The 19,843-nt window shown below is 44.7% G+C and overlaps 1 protein-coding gene across 3 annotated transcripts; it reads left to right on the plus strand.

Moving 5' to 3' along the window:
• The first annotated feature begins 1,377 nt into the window (after positions 1 to 1,377).
• On the plus strand, positions 1,378 to 15,363 carry TXNDC15 (thioredoxin domain containing 15). Of its 3 annotated transcripts, none has more exons than XM_085898958.1 (5): positions 1,378 to 1,573; positions 4,687 to 5,006; positions 12,048 to 12,211; positions 12,388 to 12,518; positions 14,809 to 15,363. In XM_085898958.1, exons 1-5 carry the CDS (start codon positions 1,435 to 1,437, stop codon positions 15,006 to 15,008), a joined length of 954 nt encoding a protein of 317 aa, XP_085755084.1. In that variant the 5' UTR covers positions 1,378 to 1,434; the 3' UTR covers positions 15,009 to 15,363. The 3 variants fall into 3 exon arrangements, with proteins under 3 accessions (XP_085755084.1, XP_085755086.1, XP_085755085.1); XM_085898960.1 differs by having other exon boundaries at positions 1,490 to 1,627; XM_085898959.1 differs by lacking the exon at positions 1,378 to 1,573 and adding an exon at positions 1,588 to 1,712.
• The last annotated feature ends 4,480 nt before the right edge of the window (positions 15,364 to 19,843 follow it).

Below are 19,843 nucleotides of genomic sequence, written 5' to 3' on the forward strand. Positions count from 1 at the left end.
TTTGATTGTTGTTGGGTGTGTTTAAATGTGGGTACTGTATCAAACTGAGTAAACTAACTCCAGAAAACTGAAAGAAGGTGGAATGGCATTCCAGAAAGCTTTTCTTAAGCCAATGTGGGCTCACCAATACTGTGGGTAGCAGTGTAGTTGTTGACACTGTGGGTAGCGGTGTAGTTGTTGACACTGTGGGTAGCAGTGTAGTTGTTGACACTGTGGGTAGCAGTGTCGTTGTTGACACTGGGTAGCAGTGTAGTTGTTGACACTGTGGGTAGCAGTGTAGTTGTTGACACTGTGGGTAGCAGTGTAGTTGTTGACACTGTGGGTAGCAGTGTAGTTGTTGACACTGTGGGTAGCAGTGTAGTTTTTGATACTGTGGGTAGCAGTGTAGTTTTTTGATAATGTGGGTAGCAGTGTAGTTTTTGATACTGTGGGTAGTGGTGTAGCAGCTGACAATGTGGGTAGCAGTGGAGCAGCTGGTACTGTGGGTAGTGGTGTAGCAGCTGGTACTGTGGGTAGCAGTGTAGCAACTGGTACTGTGGGTAGTGGTGTAGTAGCTGGTACTGTGGTTAGCGGTGTAGCAGCTGGTACTGTGGGTAGCGGTGTAGTAGCTGGTACTGTGGGTAGCGGTGTAGCAGCTGGTACTGTGGGTAGCGGTGTAGCATGTGGCATTGTGGGTAGCGGTGTAGCAACTGGCAATCTGGGTAGCAGTGTAGTAGCTGGCACTGTGGGTAGTAGTGTAGCAGCTGGCAATGTGGGTAGCAGTGTAGCAGCTGGCACTGTGGATAGTAGTGGAGCAGCTGACAATGTGGGTAGCAGCTGGCACTGTGGATAGTAGTGGAGCAGCTGGCAATGTGGGTAGTAGTGTAGCAGCTGGTACTGTGGGTAGTAGTGTAGCAGCTGGCAATGTGGGTCATAGTGTAGCAGCTGGCAATGTGGGTAGTAGTGTAGCAGCTGGCACTGTGGGTAGTACTGTAGCAGCTGGCACTGTGGGTAGTCGTGGAGCAGCTGGCAATGTGGGTAGTAATGGAGCAGCTGGCAATGTGGGTAGTAGTGTAGCAGCTGGCAATGTGGGTAGCAGTGGAGCAGCTGGCACTATGGGTAGTAGTGTAGCAGCTGGCAATGTGGGTAGCAGTGGAGCAGCTGGTACTGTGGGTCGCAGTGTAGTGGCACTGTGGGTAGTCGTGTTGCCGTGGCGGAACGGTGGGTTCCTTTAAATTGTGTATATTTTAGGGGTGCATAATCATCTTTCCATTAGCACGGCTGGAGTTTACACACCTATTATTTAACTTTCTTCAGTAACAGATCAAAGTGCCTTTTCGAAAACAAACGTGACGTACCCACAAGAAGGAATCCATCCGCTGTAGTAAAAACCAACATTCGACAAATATCGAGTGTAAAGTTTTCTTCTCAGTTCCGACCATCATCTTCCTGCTGATGCGTTTACGTCAATCAAACAGATATACCCCGCCTACAAAAATTAACTCCTCCCTTTTTTTCTCGCTCTTCTCTTCGATGGTGTTCGTGGTGATATGCTTACCTATTTGGTTGCTGTGCTTGCTTCCCGTTGTCACAGGTGCGGCCTGCATAGCCTCGACTTCTGCCTGTTCCGTGGTATCAGAGACATGAGGTGCAGGACTCGGTGGGCTAGCTGTAAGGACAGGCTTCCACAGGCCTGCAGAGTTCACCCCCATTCCTTGAGCCTAGATGCGAAGGTTTCTCCTCATCTATCTATAATTCCAGCATTGTGTGTGTGTGTGTGTGTGTGTGTGTGTGTGTGTGTGTGTGTGTGTGTGTGTGTGTGTGTGTGTGTGTGTGTGTGTGTGTGTGTGTGTGTGTGTCCGTCCGTCCGTCCGCCCGCTGTTTCTCCACAACCACTGGTCCGATCTAATTGAAACTTGCCAGGATTATTGCTGGGGACCTGTGGTTGTGCCTTTTCAAGGTTTGATAATATGGAATAGGCAAAGCCGAGAAGTGAACGTAGAATTCTTCTCACATTCGATGCTGCAATTTCCGGTTACTTCGGCCTGGATTCGGGATCAGCGATTAAATAATGTAAATCACGATTTAGAATTATTTTTTGATGATGCGGGAGATATCTTTATTAAAATCAGTGGAGGAAATATACACCATGTCTGATATTTGGGTCTTTCATGTCTCCCGGGACGCATCATTCCACATGACAAAAACCGGAAGCAAAAAGGGTCATAGCCGACGACACGGATTCCAAATTGCTAGGGTATTGTGTTGTTGTTTCCTATTCTCTCATGTGCACGCGTTAAGTATGAAGCTCACTACGTTCGCTATTAATCGGACAAGTGGTTCCCAAGTTACGGCCATTTATTTGCCAACCAATGACTGGACACGGTGCTATGACGTCACGATTGATGTCACAATTCTTTTTTTTCACGTATGGCCACGCACGTACGGGCATGCACGAGTCTATCTATAATTCCAGCAATCTCTGTGTGTCTGTCTGTCTCTGCAACCGCTGTTTCTCGACAACCACTGTTCCGATCTGATTGAAACTTGCCAGGTATATTGCTGGGGACCTGAGTATGTGCCTTTTCAAGGTTTGATATTAATCGGACAAGTGGTTCCCAAGTTATGGCCATTTATTTACCAAACCAATGACAGGACACGGTGCTATGACGTCACAATCCTTTTTTTTAATTTTTTGCACTTACGGGCACGCACGTACGAGCACGTACTAGTATTTTGAAAAACGATATTGTGGACTTTAACGAACTCAAAACATATCGCTCGTTGTCTTCACTTGCGTTGCTCTAGTTAAGTTTGTGGAAGTCTTGAGTGTCAGCTGATGAGATCGGACCAAGATCAAAATGCGAACTTGTGTTTGAAAGTACAGCTGTTGTATCAATATGACGGTGAAAGGGATACCTGGTTTAATGTCGCCTTCAGAATTATTCCCTTCACCAGACTCGGAGGCGTCATGGTTAGAACATTCGCTCTTTGGTCTTACCAGAATCGCGTAGATTTAGAACCTTAACCCTGGTCAAGTCATACCAAAGACTTCTAAAATGGTACTAGTATGTGCTCCTTCCCTCCTTGATCCTCAGCATTTAAATAAGAGTCGAGCACGGACAAAGCATTGGGAATAGAGGGGTTGATGGCCATTCACAGGACTGATAGTTTGGCTTTGGATGGGTGATTGTGATGTCTGTAAGACGGTCTCGTCAATAGGTAACTATGCAGTTGGGGTTTGTTGAGGCCTCACCTTACAACCGTCTTTATTCCTTCATACCCCAAAATAATAACAACTAGAAGGGCACTCAGGAGAGTGCATACCTCCGCCACGCAATGCCTGATCCACCAGAACATATCGGGCCCAATACATTTTTGAAATATCATGAAAATATCATGTACTATCGTTTTGCAGGGTGAAGAATTATTTCAAAATTTTCTGGATTCAGATCTTCACCAAAAGTGACTCAAATCTTCCTCGTCACACACCTAAAGTGTCCACCAAGTTTCATCCGAATCCGTGCTTAACTTTTTGAGATATCCTGCACACAGACAGATGGAAAGGTGTGAAAACATAACCTTTGCCTTCGGTGGCGGAGGTAACGAGAGTGCATACCTCCACCAGGCTGAACAGTTTATGGTTTTTTTGTTTTTATCCCACTGATGGGCCGGATCTGGATCCGGACCAGAGCCAAAATCTAATCGGCTTGTTCTTGTCACATAACCAACTCGTGCACCAAGTTTAGTCTGAATCCATCCGGAACTTTTTTGAGATGATATGCTATATATCGTTTTTGGCCCTATCTCTCAATGGTGAAGAATCACTTTGTAAATCAAAGAATCCGGATCTTCACCAAAATCAAATCCATTCGTCCTTGTCACACACCCGACTTGTCCACCAAATTTTGTCCGAATTCATCCACAACTTTTTGAGATGCCCTGTTCACAGACAGGGGTGAAAACATAACCTCTGCCCACCTTTAGTGGTGGAGGGAAGGAGCTTATACTTTAGGTTCCCCACCTTTCTGGGTGGTATGAGGAATAGATTTGTATAATCTGAAAACTAAGTGTTGGAACAGTTTTTTTTCAATATCACATACAGAAGCCAAGTTACCGATATGGTTGCAATGGCAACATAATTCAGTCAATGACATCCGTGATCTAATTCGGTTGAGATAATAATGTCATTTGAAATGGATATAACTGCAAAATGGAAGCTAAATGTTCAATGGTTTTTGAAATATCACGTCCACAAAAGTACATGGACAGATGATCGGTTGGGCGGACCTCATTTTAATGTCCCCCGTCTCCGGCCTTGTTGGAGGGGTGGGGGACAAAAACGGAAAAAGAAATAAAGTGAAAATATAACAACCTGTCTGTGTGTGCCCCAGTGTTCTCCTCCCTAATCCCCCCGCTCTCCCCCCCCCCCACTCCCACTGAAAATCGATGGAGAAATTGATAGATTCAATTACCGTGGTGTTGATAAAGCTCAGGAATTATGGGCCATATTGCCTCCGATGGCCAAGTTCTTTGTATATACTTGTCGTAGGAACAACTCAGGATTACTTGGTAATTAAGGCCTGTGGTCTCATATCCGACAATTTAATCTATTTTCTTTGGGACAGAAGTTAAATTTATGGTGGAATATTTTGATGGTTTTTATATGCTGAATGTGAACCATTGCTTTTACTCTTGCTCTTCCAGGAAATGGCGAAGGAGTTCCAGTCCATGCCAAGGATTTTCTAATGCCTTCAGCTGATAGATTCATCAATGTAGAGACGGGCAGTGTTTATGATAAAGAAGAAGTGAAGCTTCACAACAATGATGGTGAAGAAGAAGAAGAGGAGGAGGGATTAGGGTTAACAGTTATTCCTGTTGGGTCTTCCAAAGAAATTATTGCAGGAGAGGAACAGAAGCAGAAAGGGAATGAAACTGAAAGTCGACGGCCACCCAAGAAGGTGAACTGTACCTTGGAGGAGCTCGATGAGGGTGCTGGGCAAATTGAAGTTCTGCAATACTCACAGGTGAAATGTCCTTTCCATGTCACACTGTGTGTGGACTCTTCATTATTTATTGTAAAAAGAAAATAAATGACACTTGTGTGTTTAGGAAAATATTGTTGCGGTTCTGTGAAGCCTGTGCTTCCCTCCGAGGCAATGGCAAATATATAGTGGTCCCGAGACAGTTATTTTTCATGAGTATTCCTTTTAGATAGTCCTTCCCTTATGTTTCGTGGGTTTATGGGACAATGCGTTGCGAGGGATTTTAGGTAGGCTTTATTCCCATTCTTTATTCTTTTATCTATTTACTTTACACACCTCTATCACGCAAGCATGCACACAAGCAGCTCATTTGTATGCGCTGCCTAAACGTGTTCAAACCTCATGCCATTCTCAAACCGACACATTACCTCAGACCTTCACCGTCCTCGAACCCCAACATTGCAGCATCTCATACACCATTGCAACACCTTCATAATAATCCCCACATCATCAGACCACAGCCCAAGCTCACCTACACTCCTCATTGATGCCACAATCTCGACCACAACCGCCATCACCATCACACCATAACTCTCCGCACGACAATCACTATGCTACACTACCGCTGCCATCACTCAACCCACCATCACCACCAACTCCTTTTGGACCAGCAGGAGACGACGGAGTGGTCCGTACAGTTATAGATACTTGGGGCTGGATGTTCTGGCATCCAGCTTGAGGCACGAGAGTGCGTTGGGTGGAGTTCATTGTCGTGGGGATGGCCCAAGCATTCTGCTCAACTGTGTCCAGCGCATGTTCGTGGCTGAGGAGCACCGCCAGATGCGATCACCCCATGTTATTCTAGGAGCTCCTTCGCGTGGCAAAGTTCTGAGCAAATGAGGTGATTTCCGGTGTGAAATCCTCGTTGGGGCGGTGCCAACACAGTGGTTCAAGTCCACGCCCCAATGAGGGCGCAGGGAAATATCCATTACCCTGCCTTATTCCGCTCTCAAAAGCCACCCCTGCTGGTGAAATATAAAGGAAAGCTCTGATCTGGCCCACCCTTTCTTGTTCTTGGTGTCATGGAGTGGTGGAAGGGAGAGCCAAACACCAGACCAAGCACCACATTAGATAGCATAAACAGTTACACATACAGACCTCTTTACATTCAAGTTAAGTCACACGTTCTTTCTTCCATTTCAAAACCCCCTGACCTACATCTTTACACCTTCATCTCTGCCTCATCTGCCAACGATACCCACCTCATCGCACCTCCTCCAATCACACACCTCAGACACCAGTTTTCTTCCCGCTTCCCCCTCCTCAGCAACTGGGTTGCGTTGGTCCGTCGACCAGAGAGGTCTCAAACACCTTGTACTCTCTCTCTTTTTTTACTCTCTAACTTTCGTCGTGTGTGTCTGATGGTGCCTGCCATGCTTACAGCATAATTAAGGTTGTACAAGTTTAGTATCGGAATAGCTCCACCCTGTGCCTTTGTCTTTTAAATAATTGCATTTCTTTCACCGTACCTTATCAATCATTGTTTTCCCCTGCTGTGTACATGTGCCTTTTGAAATAAAACCTTTGATTATTGTGCCACGTGCACTTTTCTCGCCTTAATTATTAATAAACCTGTGAGTTATAAATGTACCCACTCGTAGCATCTTTTCCGCGATTGGTCCAACATGGTCCGCACGTAGTGTAGTCAGGAAGTTTTACCCCATCGATTGGCTCTTGTTAGCCAGTGCATACTTGGTAGCTCCACTCGGCTGCACACGACATGGTAAGTTAATGCAAGTGTGCATCGAAGGCACGAAATTTGCTGGGTGCGGTCAATCCACTGGAAACGGTAACACGCAAAGGAGTGTAGCCCTGCCAGGATTGGCAGATTGGCATTTGTGGTTGCTTAACAATCCACCAGAGCATGGAGTTATCTGTGCTCAATGGCATCAGGACAAGGTGTTGAAGAGGGACTGGAGCACTTCCCTTCGTGCCGAAACTTGAACACCACATCTGTAATAATATAATGAAAGTTGTATACTTTATATTGTGATGGTTTTCATTGACCCCAGGAATGCACATCTTAAGGCGCACAGAGAAACCCTGGTATAGTTATCTCCGTAGTATATTGTGTAGCTAATTTGCCCTTCCCCACCCCCCTCCCTTCCCCATGTTCAGTGGGAAGGGAACCCGCGTTGTGCTTGTGGCAGAATAAAACCCCATTGAGATTCTCTCTCTTTTTCCTTCCTCTCTCCTCCACCTCCTCATCTCCCCCTCATCTTCCTCTCTCCTTTTTTCACACATTTTAATATTTTCACACTTGCCCCATGCAGAAATTTGTTTGTTGAATTTCTGTCTATACACATGACTTTTTTTTTCCACACCAGGGTCATTCAGGAATTTATTCCTGTTTATTGAAATTTTATCTCTAACACACACACACACACACACACAGATCATCAGTTGGGCACCGTTCTTCCTCGAGGTTTCGATCCTTTCAGCCCAGAACCTCTCCAAATGGCTGATCCACAACCTCAGTTGCGTCTCGGCAGTCAATCAACCCATAGTTTTCAAAAATACACAAGAAGGAAATAAATATATAACAAACATAAATATCTAGTAAACAGTCTCGTGGATTTTCCACCAAAAGAGGCACACACACAATCAACAAACAAGGACAAGGATACACCCTAACAACCAAAAGAAGAACATCCAAAGAAACAGGAAAGGTGACACACCGACTAAACATGGATGATTTAAAGCTCTTCACACCGATTGACGAAAAATTGACAGAACAGCTAAAAGTAGTAAAACGGTTCTTTGAGGACATTCAAATGGAATTTTAACTTGATAAGTGTGCCAATGGCACATTTGTAGAAGGTAAACCAACAAAAATGGACAACATAAAAATTGACCTTGAAACAAGAATACAGCTATTAGAAAATGAGACATCATACAAATTCCTCAGAGTAGAAGAGAGCCACCAAATATGTCACAAACAAATGCGAAAATCAATCGCCAAAGAATACCTACGTAGAACGAAGCAGATCCTGAAATTGTACCATCCACAAAATGCTCTACAAAAACCAGTGCATCCCGAGAATCTACCTGCTGAGATGAGAGGGAGGGAGCAGCCTGATCGAACTCATCCAGGTGCACAGAGCGACAAGTATAGGACGAGCCGAGTGTGTGAAATGCTCACCAGACTATCGGATTCAATTTGTAAACAAACCTGAAAAAGTATCCCTAATTCACCTTGCAAGGAATTTCGAAAAACAGGTGCGAATAGAACATACCGCACAGGAAAATGAAACGGCAAAAAATACGGCCCCAACAATTGCAAAAAGACAAAATAAATATATAAAAACAAATTTCAACAAATATACACCAACAACTTGGAGAACAACAAAAGAGCAGGAACAGACAAAAAAGAGCAATTGTACCCAGTTGTGATTGACAAAAAAAGCTCATTGGAATGGCAAAGAAGAGGTCAGCTTAGCTGGGATGGAGAATGAATAATAATAATAATAAATGCCCAATATAAAGGACATCACACCAATGGATTTAAAGAGCGGCGGGACTGAGCGAGATGGATAAGTTTAGGTTCTACAAGACAAACATAAAGTACTAGTCACTTGCTTTTGGGATGCCAAAAACTATCAGAACAACTTTACACACAATGGCATAACAAAGTATGCAAAGTGATTCATTGGCATATCTGCAAAAATTTCAACATCCCATTTCCAGAAAACTCATGGAAACACGAACCTCAGGCAATCATTGAAAATAAGGATGTCGTGCACACGTACAACCTGATGATCCCAGAGCGTGAACATACCCGAGTCCACACGCAGATCATCATTAATATAGTGCTGCCGGTGTGAGAAAGGGGTTGCCCAGACAAATACTCCAGTGATCATTGTTCTATAATCTATCTTGTTCCCCATGTGAAGCTCAAGAACAAACGATTGGACCCCACAGTTAACATGAATGATGTGTGTACGCAGCATTTGGCAACACAAAAATGATGTCTTGAAATAGAGTCTACATTTTACAGAATGATTTTCCAGGCCATGGTCATAGCCATAACTTATCAAATAATTTTTGCAATACAAATACTGGATTATCCCCATTGATCCATAAACCTTTCAACATATATTTAAATAAAAGGACGGTGTCTGTCCATCCAACAACAACAATCCTGTCTGTCCCATTTCTAATCTCCTCTCGAACCGCTTCGCCCATCATCAAATACCTTCTTCGGCATTTTTAACCATGTCTTACAATTCTGCCTATGGAATCTAAATTTATGTTCAACTCCGACATTTATCCACAAAATTTATCCGTTCAGTCCAGTCGAAAGTAGACTTTTCTTAAAATGTTTGCCATGCCAGATGACATCATGGCATTCCTGTGGGCGTGTGTTAGTGGTTATGGTTATGAAACGTGTGTTGGTCCCCATGGGTCAGGAACTATGAACCAGAATAGCAGTAAGTTCCTTGACTTTGCAAGAAGTCATGGACTGAGGGTGGCCGGTTCATGGTTTCAGTGCTCACAAGCTCATCACTGGACTTGGTATTCCAATGCTGACGGTGTGGCAAAGGAGATTGACCATGTCCTCGTTGATGGTCGCTGGAGGATGATCCAGAATTGCAGGGTCCACCGGAGTGCTCAGTTCCTCAATACTGACCACCGGCTTGTTGTAGCAACTCTGAAGTTGCACCTTAAAACCAGGAGAATGGAACCATCCCAGCCTCGGCTGGATGTTGGCAAGCTCAAGGATGAGAGGGTAGCTGAGGAGTTTGCGAACAAACTGAGTGGAGATTTGAGGAGTCTGGGTGCTTTGGGAGGTCCTGAAGAGTTGTGGAGCGCCTTCAAGACCACTGTCCTTGATGTTGCCGGTGGATGTCTTGGAACTCACCGTAGGGCAAAGAAGAATTTTGTCTCAAGGGACACTGGATACCATTGACCAGAGTTGCAGGGCCAGGCTGAATGGCAGAGCTGAGCTGTGCAGGGAGCTGAGGCGTAAAACTGTACGTGCGCTAAGGGTCGACAAGGAGGCCTATGTGCGAGGAATCTGTGAGGGGGTAGAACATCACCTGTGGTCAAGGGATTCTCGTCCTGCTTCGAGGGGAATTCACGCATTGCGTTCATCCAAGCCCATCCCTCAGAGCACTGCAGTTAGAGCAGAGAGTGGTAGGCTCTTGACAGAGGAGTCCGAAGTGAAGGCCCGCTGGGCTGGCTACTTTGAGAGGTTGTACCAGGCTGATCCACCAGCTGTCGAGTTGGACATCAGGGGTGTTACAATCTCTGTTGCTGACCCTCCAATCAACTGTGGTCCACCTTCGCTTGTGGAAACACAGGCTGAGGTGAATCGGTTGAAATGGGGTAAAGCTCCAGGGATCTGTGGCATCCATGCTGAACTTCTCAAGGCTGCACTCGTATCGTTGCATGCAGTTCTGTGCTCTGCCTGGAACACAGGCATCATCCCAACTGACTGGAAGAGGGGCCTTGTTGTCCCTCTCTGGAGAGGGAAGGGTGATCGCCAAGACTGTAACAACGACCGAGGGGTGACGCTGCTCTCAGTGCCAGGCAAGGGCTTTGCTCGGATTATAATTCTTGATAGGGTTCACCACCATCTGCTTGAGCACCAGCATCCAGAGCTGTCAGGCTTTACACCAAAGAGGTCAATGATTGACCGTATCCTTGCTCTTCGGGTCCTCACCGAACGCGGATGAGAGTTTCGGCAGGGGCTGCTTGCAGCCTATGTTGATTTCTGTAAAGCGTTTGATTCAGTGAATTGGGATGCCCTTTGGAGGATTCTTGGTCTTCTTGGGGTGCCACCAAAACTGATCGATCTGATGTCTGAACTCTACTCTGGTACTGAGAATGCTGTGAGATGTGGTGGTAACATCTCTGACTTATTTTTCCAGTTGTTACTGGAGTTCATCAGGGGTGTGTACTGGCCCCCACACTTTTCAGCACTTGTATGGACTGGATTCTCGGGAGGATGTTGGAGAGATCGAGCTGTGGTGCATCGTTTGGGAATGCCAAGATCTCTGACCTTGATTTCACGGATGATGCAGTCATCTTTGCGGAGACTTTAGATATCCTTTTGGGGGCCCCCGAGGTGCTGAAAGAGGAGTCGGAGCCGCTGGGATTACAGGTTTCCTGGGTCAAAACTAAGATCCAGGCTTTCAATGACATCTTGGATGCCACTGTCCTGTCTGTGCCTGTTTGTGGTGAGGATGTTGAGGTCGTGGAGAGATTCACTTACCTTGGCAGTGATATTCATGTCTCTGCCGGCTGTGAGTCAGAGGTCAATAGACGTCTGGGTCGGGCCTGGGGAGTCATGGATTCACTGGATAATGCGGTGTGGCGCTGCCGGTGCCTGTGTGGGAGGATGAAAGTCCGAGTCCTCAGGTCCTTGGTGCTTCCAGTCTTGCTCTATGGATGCGAGACTTGGACTCTGACCAAGGATCTGAGATGGAGACTTAATTCCTTTGGTACCAGGTCTCTTCGAAGAATCCTTGGTTATCGCCGGTCGGACTTTGTGTCCAACGAGCGGTTGCTGAGAGAGACTGAAATGAGGTTTGTTACCTGCACAGTCCGTGAGCGTCAGCTGCGGCTGTACGGACATGTGGCTCGTTTTCCTGACGCTGATCCTGCTCACCAGATTCTCTCAGCGAGGGAGTCTCGTGAGTGGAGGAGGCCAATGGGTCGACCACGTGCCTCGTGGTTGCAGCAGGTTGATCGGCATCTCAAGGAGATGGGGTGGCCAGACGGAGGCCCCTGGAGTACCGGCGGAAAGTGGACGCAGCGACGCGCTGCTCTGGCGCATGCTCCCATTCCTGACCTGACCTGTGGGCAGCACTTCATTCTCGACCATTGTTGGATTGTTTCCATTTAATCTTGTTCGTCACAGGGTTGTTGTTGTTCTCCAGCCTCTCCCATCTGTTAATTTCCCATGCCATTCCATTATCCATTCTTGACCTCCACGAGCTCCAATTATTTTTGACTTGTGTGAATTGATGGTTTAAATTGAGCATCTCATGTTGATGTGATTCCCATGTATGTTGCAAGGATCTCCTGGAGATGCTGGGTGCAAATAGTACGAGCTGTGCACTTGTTTTGTTCTACGCTCCCTGGTGCCGCTTTTCTTTGGCTCTTGCTCCTCATTTCCATGCACTAAGCCGTGCATTTCCATGCCTGCACTATTTTGCACTGGATGCCGCACAGCATAGCAGGTAATCTTGGGTTTGATGTGTGAACACTGCATTGGACTGACACGTTAATGGCATCAGAAGGTCAAAAACAAGTTCATCTTAAAATTGCCTTTCTTGCACATAATTTTTCATCTTGGATCCTAATCTCCCATGCCTTATTTCTCATTTCCACTTCCTTTTACCTTTTTCTGTTTTAGTCTAGCAACCCGTTTTGGCACTGTTGCTGTTCCAAATGTGTTGCTGTTTCAAGGAGCCAAGCCAATTGCACGTTTTAACCACTCTGAACGTTCACTTGAAACCCTTTCCACATTCATCTACAATCACACAGGTAAATGAAGTGTAGCCTTAAATACATGTGATATTGTCTTCACCCAGATGAGTTGCACGTGACAAGAATGCTTTTTTTCTTTTTTATAAACATGAATTGATCTGTAATTTTTTTTTTGGTAAGCATATTACTTTCACATTATTATAGAAGATATATGGGAAAAGACTTGGTGGTATTGTGGTTTTAGAGCTTCCACTCTGAGTCTGGGAGGTCGGCGGTTCAATTCTGACCCTAGCCAAGTCGTACCAGACTTCAAATGGTACGTGATGCTTCCTTTGCTTGATTTCAGCATTTAAAAGATAAGAGCATGGGGAAACCCTGTGAGTTGGCACTCCATGGGGGTGATTTGGGGGAGGGGGAGGAGAAGATTTTGGGAGGGGGTGGGGGGAGGTTGTTTCTCCTCAATTTTCTTGCTGATTGTGGAGAGAAAAATATGGTATTGGCCATACCCAGAATGCACTGGGAAGTTCTGTGACTTCCACAAAGTCAATGGCTGTGTTTGTCAAAAGGCAAGTCCAGTGTTGTCCAATGTTTGCATGTTACATCTCCTCCATGAACTTAGAACCTGTAAAACAATTAAATAAATAAAGTAGAAGGACACTCGGTAGAGCACATATCTCCGCCAGGCTGATTACTTTACGTTTTGTATACCACTGATCGGCCGGATCTGGATTCGGACCTGAACTAAAATCTAATTGCCTTATTCTGGTCACCTAACCAACTCATCCACCAAGTTTTGGCCGAATGCATCCATAACTAAGATATTGCGCTATATATTGTTTTAGCTCTATCTTTCAATGGTAAAAAATCATTTAAAAATTCTCAGATCCAGATTCGGATCTTCACCAAAATCTAATCATTTCGTCCTTGCATTATACTCAAGCTCTCCACCAAATTTCGTCCAAATCCGTCCACAACTTTGTTATTTTGTTCACAAACAAAAAACAAACAGACAGACAGACAGACAGACAGAAAGGGGTGAAAACACAACCTCTATCCACCTTCGGTGATGGAGGTAACAAACTTTGTTATAGTGGTAATGACACCATAGGACTGGCATTCTGGAGATCGTTCTTTTTAAATATGCTTTAAGCAACATTATTAAATATTTGAAATATAAGCTTCTAGAAATGAAGTTAGTGTAGGATGTCACTTTTTATTGTTACATAAACACCTATGTGGGTCACTAATAACCTTCAAGGAAGCAGTAAGATGCTTCTCTGCCTGATGTGGCTAACATGTGCCAATACATTATGTGGTTAACTCGTAATGACTTTTGCACAATTTAAGATGGGCACTAATATTCTGCCTCCAAAAAGGACAGTGCTGCCGACTTCTCCGTAACCAATGAAATGGAACAGGTAAGGATGAGCAAATGAATAAATAAAGAGGAATACTAGACTTTCTCAAGGCTTGTGTTGGTCTGCATTGGCAGACAGTTTGAAAGGTAGGTTTTATTAACTGGAGTGGGCTGACTGCATGGCCGAGAGGGGTACGCACACTTGCCTCTAAATTGTCTTGTCTGGGTTCAGATCCTAACCCACTATAAACTGTCATCCCGGTGTTTTACAGGCAGGGCGATTCATTGTGTGTGCTGTCCCTCACATGGACGTTAAATGGGTGTCAAGTCTGCCAGCATTTGTTGGTAGACGTTAAAGATCCCACAGTGTCCTTTGCGAAGAGTAGGCGAACTATTGCCAACACCATGGCTAAGTTCCAAATTCCTGCTTAACTGGAAGAGGGCATTGCATTAGTGGCACAGCCATGCACTCAGCCAATTATGCAACCCCGCAGCCTCGTGCTGCATGCTAACGAAGAAGAATCGACTGAAGTTAACAAGGGCATGCTAATTGCGATGCTTGCTGAAGCAAAGTAAAACTACGATGGCATCAGACTACCAGGAGACATTTTGGGCATAAGCCCGTTGATGGAGCAAGAGGTTTCCAAAAAAGAAACCAAAAACCTTTGATCGTGAAAACCTCGTACCATCTTCTCACCTACCCTTGGAAAAACCCTCCAAGCCGAAGAATAGTTTAGAAGCAAACATACATAATTAAACCAGGTTCGTTCAGTTCTCACTCCTGATTGGTCCAGCCCCACATAGACTTGTGATGCAATTCTAAATCTCATTTGTGCCATATTATAAAATCTCGTAAATTACATCACCTTTAATATTAGCATCGAATTTTAATTATAATTTCTCATATTTCTTCGAAAGCTATACCTATCACCTAAATATTTATTTTACCAGATACATCAAGTTTTTGTTTTGCTCCTTTTGTTCCTTAAGGTCTGCAGGCTGATCCATCTGTGATGGTGACGGATGCTGATTGGGAAGGACCACTTCCAACGTCTGCCCAACCTGGTCCCGACTGGGCTCTTGTCTTTTCCATCACCTTCCTTTTGGCATTCTCTCTGTACATGGTGCTAGGGAGAGGTGGAAGGGCCATAGAAATCCTGAGATTGGGTCGACATCCTCACCGGGATTGATAAAGACCAAGTCGTTTTCTCAAAATATTCACAATGCAAAATCGCAGAAATGGCTTTGACCTTATGGAAATTGTTATGAAGTTAAGACCTCATATTTGTGCTTCAAAATCCAAGTTTGCAAACATTAATATTGGGGATGGATTAAAAAAAAAAGAAGTATTCCTAAATTGAACTTGTTTCTCTACATTTCCCTTTCACATTTCCTCCACCGTCATTTTGTTTTCACCTCCACTTTGTACATATTGCTGCTTGTCTGCTTGGTTAAATAAAACGTTTTTCCTTCTGCACTGGATAATACACGTACATTTTTCTGAGATGAGATCTAATAAATGTGAATATTTGTCTTGTTCAACAACCACTGTTGTCTTTCAAGTTTTATTTATTTCCTTCAATAGAAGATTCTTTTGTTGGCTAAGAATCATAATTGAGTGAAGCTATTGAACAAGTACTGTCACAAAATATCTAATGCCAGAGGTTCTAACCATACAACTTAGGAAACTGGACATGATATTTACTTGTATCGTAAGCAAAACAAATTGTCACGTGTGTGTTAGAGCTGTAAAAGGTAGAGATGTAGAATATGATTTCCATTTGCATACATATGAGATTCCAGCCATGGGATGCCCGATAGAAGTTGTTGAGTTAATTTTCCAACTTTTGCTTATTTCTTCATGCAAGGTTCTGTCTTCATCCTTCCAGACTCATTCCCATTATGCAACTTACTTAGAAATTGGGCCAATTTGCAGTTCTTAAAAAAAAAAAAAATGTAGAAGTATGACAGCTGGAGAGTGAATATGGTTTCCTGCATTTCAGCACTCCCACATTTGTGGATATTATTAAAGTGAATGGCTTCACTCACTCCATGCAATAAATTTGGTCAGGGTGTACAAGTACACAGTTTCCATTTTCATATTATCTAAGTGTAGACAGACAAGACAGCCAGCTTTACATATCATCTGAAAGACTGTGCTCTGAGAAACGGTATTCTGGCACTTGGGGCATCAGTAGAATACAAAAAAGTATGTCTTTAAATGGAATAACAAGGAACTTTGATGCAGGGGGCCATTTGGCCCATCATGCCTGTGCTACACCAAACACTAGAATAAATAAATCTTTCAGGTTGTAGACCTAATTTCACTGGGGGGTGGGGGGGGGTGTTTAGATGTGCAAATAAAATTGGTATTTAAATTTAGTTTTTATTATTACCGCTATAAATGTTACAAATGTTTTTATTATCATAAATAATGACCATACATTAAGATTTTGCCGGAACCCTCTCATAGACAGTACAATCACCCATCCATACGCAAGCTACCAACAAGTCCTTCCAATATCCCTGTCCCACCTCTATCTTCAATGCTCGGTACCAATGTACTGTTCCGCCTCACCAAATTCCTATACAAATTCTGATACCTCTTCTGATTAAGAATTTATCCCCTTGTAAATGCAACCTAAAACCCTGTTAACTTTACCCATCCACTGTCCTGTCTATTTAAACCCCCTACTTCTTGACACATCCATGTCTGTCGTTCTCCAATTCCTCTCTTGATCCTTTTCTAAATAATGCCCTTGTATGTGTTTCTCTTCAATCCTCTGGTACCTGTCCTGACTTCAACGAGATGTTTAAAGACATCGGCAAACACCACGCTTGTCTGCTCAGCCACCTCCCTCGATACCCTGAGATGCATATCATCTGGCCCTGGAGCTTTATCTCATTTAAGCTTACCTACTTGCTTCTTTACGTCTTCCATTCTTATGTGGATCTCCTTTGAAAGCCATTTCTTTGTAGATACTCTGTTATTTGTAAATCCCCAGATTGATCTTGTGCAAATGTTGAAGCAAAATTACTATTTTTCTCACTTTCGTCACCAACTGTCTTATTCCTGAAAGGGTCCACACTTTTTCTTTTTTTGAATACAATATTGAGGCTCGTATAACAGCTAACAAGGAAAGTACAACAAAGGCAGCAGGAGACAAGGGGTGGGAGAGGGAAGCACAAAACAGTGAGGAACAGAGACATGAGATCTGTGGAAGGGAGAGGGATGGGGCAGGGTACACGGAGTAAACAAGATGGACACTACAGAGACTTTCAAGAAGGAAAGCAGGGAATTTGAAGGAGGTGGATTTGTGGTGAATAAATGGGGGTAGAAAAGATCATGACTTTGGATGTAGGACGGTAAGAGATAGTGCTGAACAGCTGTTTTGAAGACCTGGAGGGAAGAATGGGATTGAAGAGAGTGTGGGAGTTTGTTCCAAAGGTGGGAAAAAAGAGAAATGAAAGAGTGAAGGTGAGCAGTGATTCTTGATTTTGGTCGTTTTACCATAAGGGGGTTGTTGGCAGACCTTGAGCGCCCTGCAGAAATATTGGGGGAAGAGATCAGACGGGGGGGGGGGGGCGAGGTCGGAGAAGAGACAGTAGAAGACAGAAAGACCACCAACCTGTCTACGGTTAGAGAGTGAGAGACCCAGACTCAGCTTAATCACAGGACATACCAAAGACTTAAATGTCTTGGTTTCCACAGCGTGAATCCGAAAGAGGAATGAAATAGTGAAGTGAATCAGCCTTGACAGGAAGAGGGGATGAGAGAATTCCATTTTGGGCCACACGTTGACTGTGACAGGAGAGGAAGTCTGTGAGCCATGAGTGGAGATGGCCTTGGATACCATAAGAAGAGAGTTTGGTGAGCAGGGCAGGGTGCCAGACCATGTCGAAGGCATGCGATACGTCTAGGGAGATGGCTCTGATCTCCTGTCTGGCATTGAGGACCTCCATCCATTGTTGGGAAAGCAGAAGCAGCATATCCAGGGTAGAGTGACCTGGTCTGAAACCAAATTGATGATTGGAAATCAAGCCATTGGAGAAGAGGAGGGATTTGATATCAGAAGTGATGATGGATTGCATAACCTTGCTGATGATTGGGAGAAGGCTGATTGGTCTGTAGTTGCAGGGATCTGTTTTTGCACCTTTTTTATGCAGAGCGGTGATGTTTGCTGATTTCCAAGCAGGTGGCAGATGACCTTGAGAAAATGAGAGGGTGAGTAGAACAGAGGGAGGGTGAGCAAGAGCAGCAGAGCAGGTGTTTAGGACACGAGGGCTGATGCAGTCTGGACCGGTTGCAGAATCTGAGTCGAGACACTTGTCCAAACCTGTTCTTTACTCCTCAGGTACTTTAAGATTGCCTTGTTATTCTGATTAATATTCTTCGCCATGTCCTTCTCATACTCTCTGTGGGCTTACCCAGTTATTTTCTTCCTGGAGAAGAGAGCGATCATCGAAAATGTGTAAAAAAGGGTCATCGTACCATCGATTATGTGGAGACGTGTTCCCGACAGCGTTATTTCGTACACACAAGTGAGCGGTATATGAAAGTTTCATTGTGGCATTAGTAATTGTGCTAATAGTAATACAGATGGTAAACATTATATTTTATAAATAAGGATGGTAAGCAACAGCTCGGGGAATTCAAGGGCTGTGTGATTGTCAGCGCTCACAGCATCACCACTTATATGGATGCTGTGCAAGTTACTGTGGTACTGAAACTGGTCGAACCAAGCTTATGGCTCCCCATCTTCTACGACAAACAGCTCTTTGAAAGAATTAACTTTGTTTTCGTTTGTTGTCATTCTTATGCAACACATGGCTGCTGGGTGGCATCATTGGCTGAGGGCATGGCTGTGCTGCTGATGCAATGTCCTCTGCTGATTAGAGCAGGAATTTGGAATTTTGCCATGATGCCAGTGATGGCTCACCTACTCTTCAGGAAGGACACCATGGGATCTCTAACATTCACCAACGAATGCTGGCAGATGGGATGCCATTTAACGCCAGTTTAACGTCCATCCGAGGGATGGCACACACTTTGATGAATCACCCTACCAGTGAGACACAGTGATGACAGTTTATGTAGCTGGGTCAAGATTCAAACCCAGGCTTGACAGCTTAGAGGTGAGTGTGTGTACCTACATATATGGCCGAGGCCATCCTTTTGAGAACTGTTCTTATGCTTGACATCGCCACGTCAAAGGTACGACACTATTCCACCTGATTGGCTCAGGGCATGTGCATACAAACATTGGCGGCGGCTCTGTTTACTTGGGAGTGCTGCATGTTACAGAATTTCTTCATTTTTTTTCTGAAAATTTTATCCAGGACAAAGAGCTTGATAACGAATCGGCATTCTGTGGGGGTAGCGCCAAGTGAGATTTTTTTTGTATACCTTGTCGAGGCTCATATGAGAGTTAACACACAACACACAGCAAGGGGGGGGGCATGAGACAAGAGGGGTGGGAGTGGGAAGGACAAAACAGTGGGGAACAGAGACATTAGGAGATCTGTGGAAGGGAGAGGGATGGGGTGGGGAACATGGGGAATACAAGATGGACATTACAGGGACTTTCAGGAAGGAAAGCAGGGAATTTGAAGGAGGTGGGCTTGGGTGGATTAACGGGGGTAGAAAAGATCGAGGATTTGGATGGGGGATGATTAGAGGTGGTGGTGAACAGCTGTTTTGAAGGCCTGGAGGGAAGAATGGGATTGAATTGAGTGTGGGAGTTTATTTCAAAGGTCGGGAAAAAGAGGAATAAAAGAGTGAAGGTGAGCAGTGATTCGTGATTTTGGTAGTTTTACCAGAAGGGGGTTGTTGGCAGACCTTGAGCGCCCTGCGGAAATATGGTGGGGACAAATCGCAGACAGAGCAGGGGGGACGAGACTGGAGAGGACACAGGAGAATACAGAAAGACCACCGATCTGCCTGCGGTGAGAGAGTGAGAGGCCCAAAGACTGAGCCTCATCGCGGGAGATGCCAATGATCTGAAATGCCTTGGTTTCCACAACG

This window comes from Eptatretus burgeri, chromosome 10, assembly GCF_056783735.1.
Source record: "Eptatretus burgeri isolate ZD-2024b chromosome 10, Ebu_testis_v1, whole genome shotgun sequence".
In the NCBI taxonomy this organism is placed as follows: Eukaryota; Metazoa; Chordata; class Myxini; order Myxiniformes; family Myxinidae; genus Eptatretus; species Eptatretus burgeri.

Excerpts from the sequence above, each read along its gene's own strand:
- TXNDC15 (XM_085898958.1), top strand. The coding sequence starts at position 1,435 with ATGCGTTTACGTCAATCAAACAGATATACCCCGCCTACAAAAATTAAC. Across the intron at positions 1,574-4,686 it reads CTTGCTTCCCGTTGTCACAG|GAAATGGCGAAGGAGTTCCA; the intron begins GTGCGGCCTGCA and ends TTGCTCTTCCAG. Across the intron at positions 5,007-12,047 it reads AAGTTCTGCAATACTCACAG|GATCTCCTGGAGATGCTGGG; the intron begins GTGAAATGTCCT and ends GTATGTTGCAAG.